The following is a 3036-nucleotide window of genomic DNA, read 5'->3' on the forward strand; positions in this document are numbered from 1 at the left end:
TGAGAATAAAAGTTATGCTTTTTCGATTCAACTACCAAGACAAGATGTCCATAACGATGATAAAGGCCCATGTGAGTGAATACCCGGGGTGATGACTACAGTTTTGAAAATTTGTCTAGTGATGCTTCTCGAACAGAGACTCATGGCAATGTGGATCTAACCAACCTCGGGGAGAACTCTTCGGCATGCTGCCGCTGCTTACCTTACTGCCCACGAGCTGTTGAAGTGACTCTATCTTGTTCTCGCGCCCAGTTCCTGAATGCCTACGGTCTGCTTCCCTCAGTTTGTGTTTAAAGCGCTGCTTACGGCTGGCTGGATTTGAGTCTTGTTGCTTAGCTTGAGGAGGAGCGCCATGAGGTCCCAAGTAGATTTTCTCAGCTTCTTTGGTTGTCTGTTTGAAGCATATTATTGATGGAATTTGAGCTACATGCTACTATTAGAAAACTGATGAACTAGTTAAGTGATACAATAAACATTTGTGCACTGACCGTCACAGGAGGTATAGGATCAGTTACTGCAGGCACATTTGCATTAGCAAAATCTGGATCCTCAATTGTCAAGCTTGGGATAACAAATCCATCAGTATCTGCCACATGAATACGGCATAAATGCAATTAAAGTAGCTTGAAATATGAGAATGATGCATAAGAACTAAGTTCCTTTCTTCTGGCATCTAGTGGTCTGCGAATCAGATTAATTCATTCTTTTGTACAAAATCAATACAAAATTGTATCCTAAAGTCAACACTAGACATAGAATATGCTTTACTAAGTGAAATTTGTGATGGAAACTTTGCTGAACAATTCATAGGAGAACAGAAATAAAGGATTCCAAACACACGCATTACCCAAGAAAAAATAGATGAGCTAGAAATTGTTTGGGGTTTTCACTAGCATGCAATGTGAGAAAAAATAATAGTGGAAGCAGTGTTCCGGAAGGAGCCTTTGCTGTAAATGTCAAATGACAGTAGATTATAAATGATGACTTGAAAGTCAATGTCAGTAATACTGCTTCAAAAATACTGGGTTTTTATCAAGCATGGCAATGAAGATTACACTCAACTGGAGTTGCACTACTAATTTCATAATAGTATTTGTTTCCATGCATTATCAAGAGAAAAGCTTCTTAATTAAAAAAAAAACAAATTGAAGGCAAATCTTTGGTGGCTAAGTTACCTCCTTCCTCTAATTTAAGACTTGGAAGGGAAGAGCATTGTTTGCCAGCAAAGAATCCTGAATTGAATTCAGTTATCTATTATCAAAAACAAAAATAATTCTAAGAGTGTTCAATAACTCAATCTAGAAATGTTAGGATGTACATTTGCCAATTACTTCCATTGCATCTTGCTCATCAATGTTTCTTATGTACTTAAACGGGTTCGTTTGTACAACATTTTGTCATCTTTATTGTGCTGCACTCTAAAATATATCTGAAACCCCCACTGTTGCCTAGTATTCTAAACAATCAAATTACTACTAAGCTTCTTAAGAATTTGTTTGTTAGGAATTTGAACTACAACTAAAATTACCTCATATAAAAAATCAAGCATCGTCAATCTCACAGGCTTTATATATATATATAGCAAACCTATCTCACTTGAGAGATTCTGTTCAAGGCATTGTGCAGTTTAAAAGAAAGACTAATATTATCCACACTGAGAAAATAAACATGGCCATTGAATCTTAATGACGATAAGATAAAAAGTCTTGTTGAAATTATCCACCAATCAGGAATACCAATTTGACTTAAGATAATCATCGCCAGCAAATTCAAATTCTTTGTTTTCTAAGGTTGTTATCTGAATACAATAAAGGCTAAGGCATACTCATGCCTAAGAAATTAGATCTCCGAAAATTTTTCTGTAATCCAGCCTCGCCCTTTTTTTTTAGAACATTTTTCTGGGGGAACTTCAAGAAGAAGCATATGTTAGGAGATGAAGATGGTCTCTAAATCATTATCCGTCTTCTTATTCCTCCACCCATGGAATTCGAGTTGAAGAAATATCTAACTTAACTAAACTCATCAACCATCAAGATGCAGGATCACACAGTATATAGACCTTATTTCCCCCAACATATTTTAAAGTTCACTTCTCCCTGTCCAATAATCCAAGGAAATGCAAGTCTCAAATTCCCTGGCCTCGTTCATGTACTGTTAATTTAAAGCGAAACCAATAAATGAGACTTAAAAGTTTACACAACGCAATCTCCGAATTCTTCAAGGATACAGAAAGTGCACGAACAACAATCAAATACAAGGAGGTATCATGGAACGCTCTCTGTCATGTGAATTAAATTGGTACCATCTACTCATACAAATAAAATTTATATACCAAAATTATTACGATTTCCAGGGAATAATCAATCCTAGAGAACTCTAAAAGTAAGAAATCTATCATCAAAATCAAATCTTTAGCAAATAAAAAAAGAGCTAGATCCTACCCCACTCATCTTCTTCGACCTCTGCGGCAGAACGATTCAAAGGGGGATCCATGGGTCGCAAACGAACATCGATCTCCGCGGCCGAAAGGGCGCAAAAGCCCGCACCTTTCCAACAAAAGGTCAGTACGCGATGACAGAAGATGAAGACGAAGCCGAAGGCAACAAAAAAAAAAAAAAATACCAAAAGCCAAAGAAATACAAAACCTTAAACGAAGATGCTCTCAAGGGTTGTGGCCACGGCCCGACAAGCATAACTCCATCTGGTAGTTATAAGAAAGAAAGAAAGAAGTTCGGAACTTGTCGGGTTATTGGATTCGGATCCACATCCGCCCGATAAAAAAAAACACGCAGATAAAACGTGTTCGCTTCTTGGCGAACACGGATCCAATTTCTTAAACTGGATTTTATAAAATATAATTCCTACTATTTTGCCCATTTTTTCTAATGTGTATTATTAACGATCTTTAATAATCGCACAACAAATTCTTTTCATACTGCCAACTTTACTACTTGTTTGCTTAGAGAATAAGTGAAAGCCGACAACTGAAATCGCATATATCATATTATCCTAAATATTCTTCTTTTTATGATATAT

General features: G+C 36.5%; 1 protein-coding gene across 1 annotated transcript; it reads right to left on the bottom strand.

Annotated features, from left to right (window-relative positions):
- Window positions 1-2757, bottom strand: LOC121969475. The gene is made up of 4 exons (XM_042519605.1): window positions 2646-2757; window positions 2442-2546; window positions 489-586; window positions 1-391 (listed from the first exon to the last, which is right to left on the bottom strand). The coding sequence occupies exons 2-4, from the start codon at window positions 2491-2493 to the stop codon at window positions 116-118; spliced, it is 426 nt and encodes a 141-aa protein (XP_042375539.1). The 5' UTR covers window positions 2494-2546; window positions 2646-2757; the 3' UTR covers window positions 1-115.
- Window positions 2758-3036: the final 279 nt, after the last annotated feature.

The sequence above is a fragment of the Zingiber officinale genome, chromosome 4A, assembly GCF_018446385.1.
Source record: "Zingiber officinale cultivar Zhangliang chromosome 4A, Zo_v1.1, whole genome shotgun sequence".
Taxonomy (NCBI): domain Eukaryota; kingdom Viridiplantae; phylum Streptophyta; class Magnoliopsida; order Zingiberales; family Zingiberaceae; genus Zingiber; species Zingiber officinale.

Coding starts and splice junctions, on each gene's coding strand:
- LOC121969475 (XM_042519605.1), bottom strand. CDS start 2,493: ATGGATCCCCCTTTGAATCGTTCTGCCGCAGAGGTCGAAGAAGATGAG. Junction 587..2,441: donor GGTCGAAGAAGATGAGTGGG/GTAGGATCTAGC, acceptor TTCATGTGGCAG/ATACTGATGGATTTGTTATC. Junction 392..488: donor ATCCTATACCTCCTGTGACG/GTCAGTGCACAA, acceptor TGCTTCAAACAG/ACAACCAAAGAAGCTGAGAA.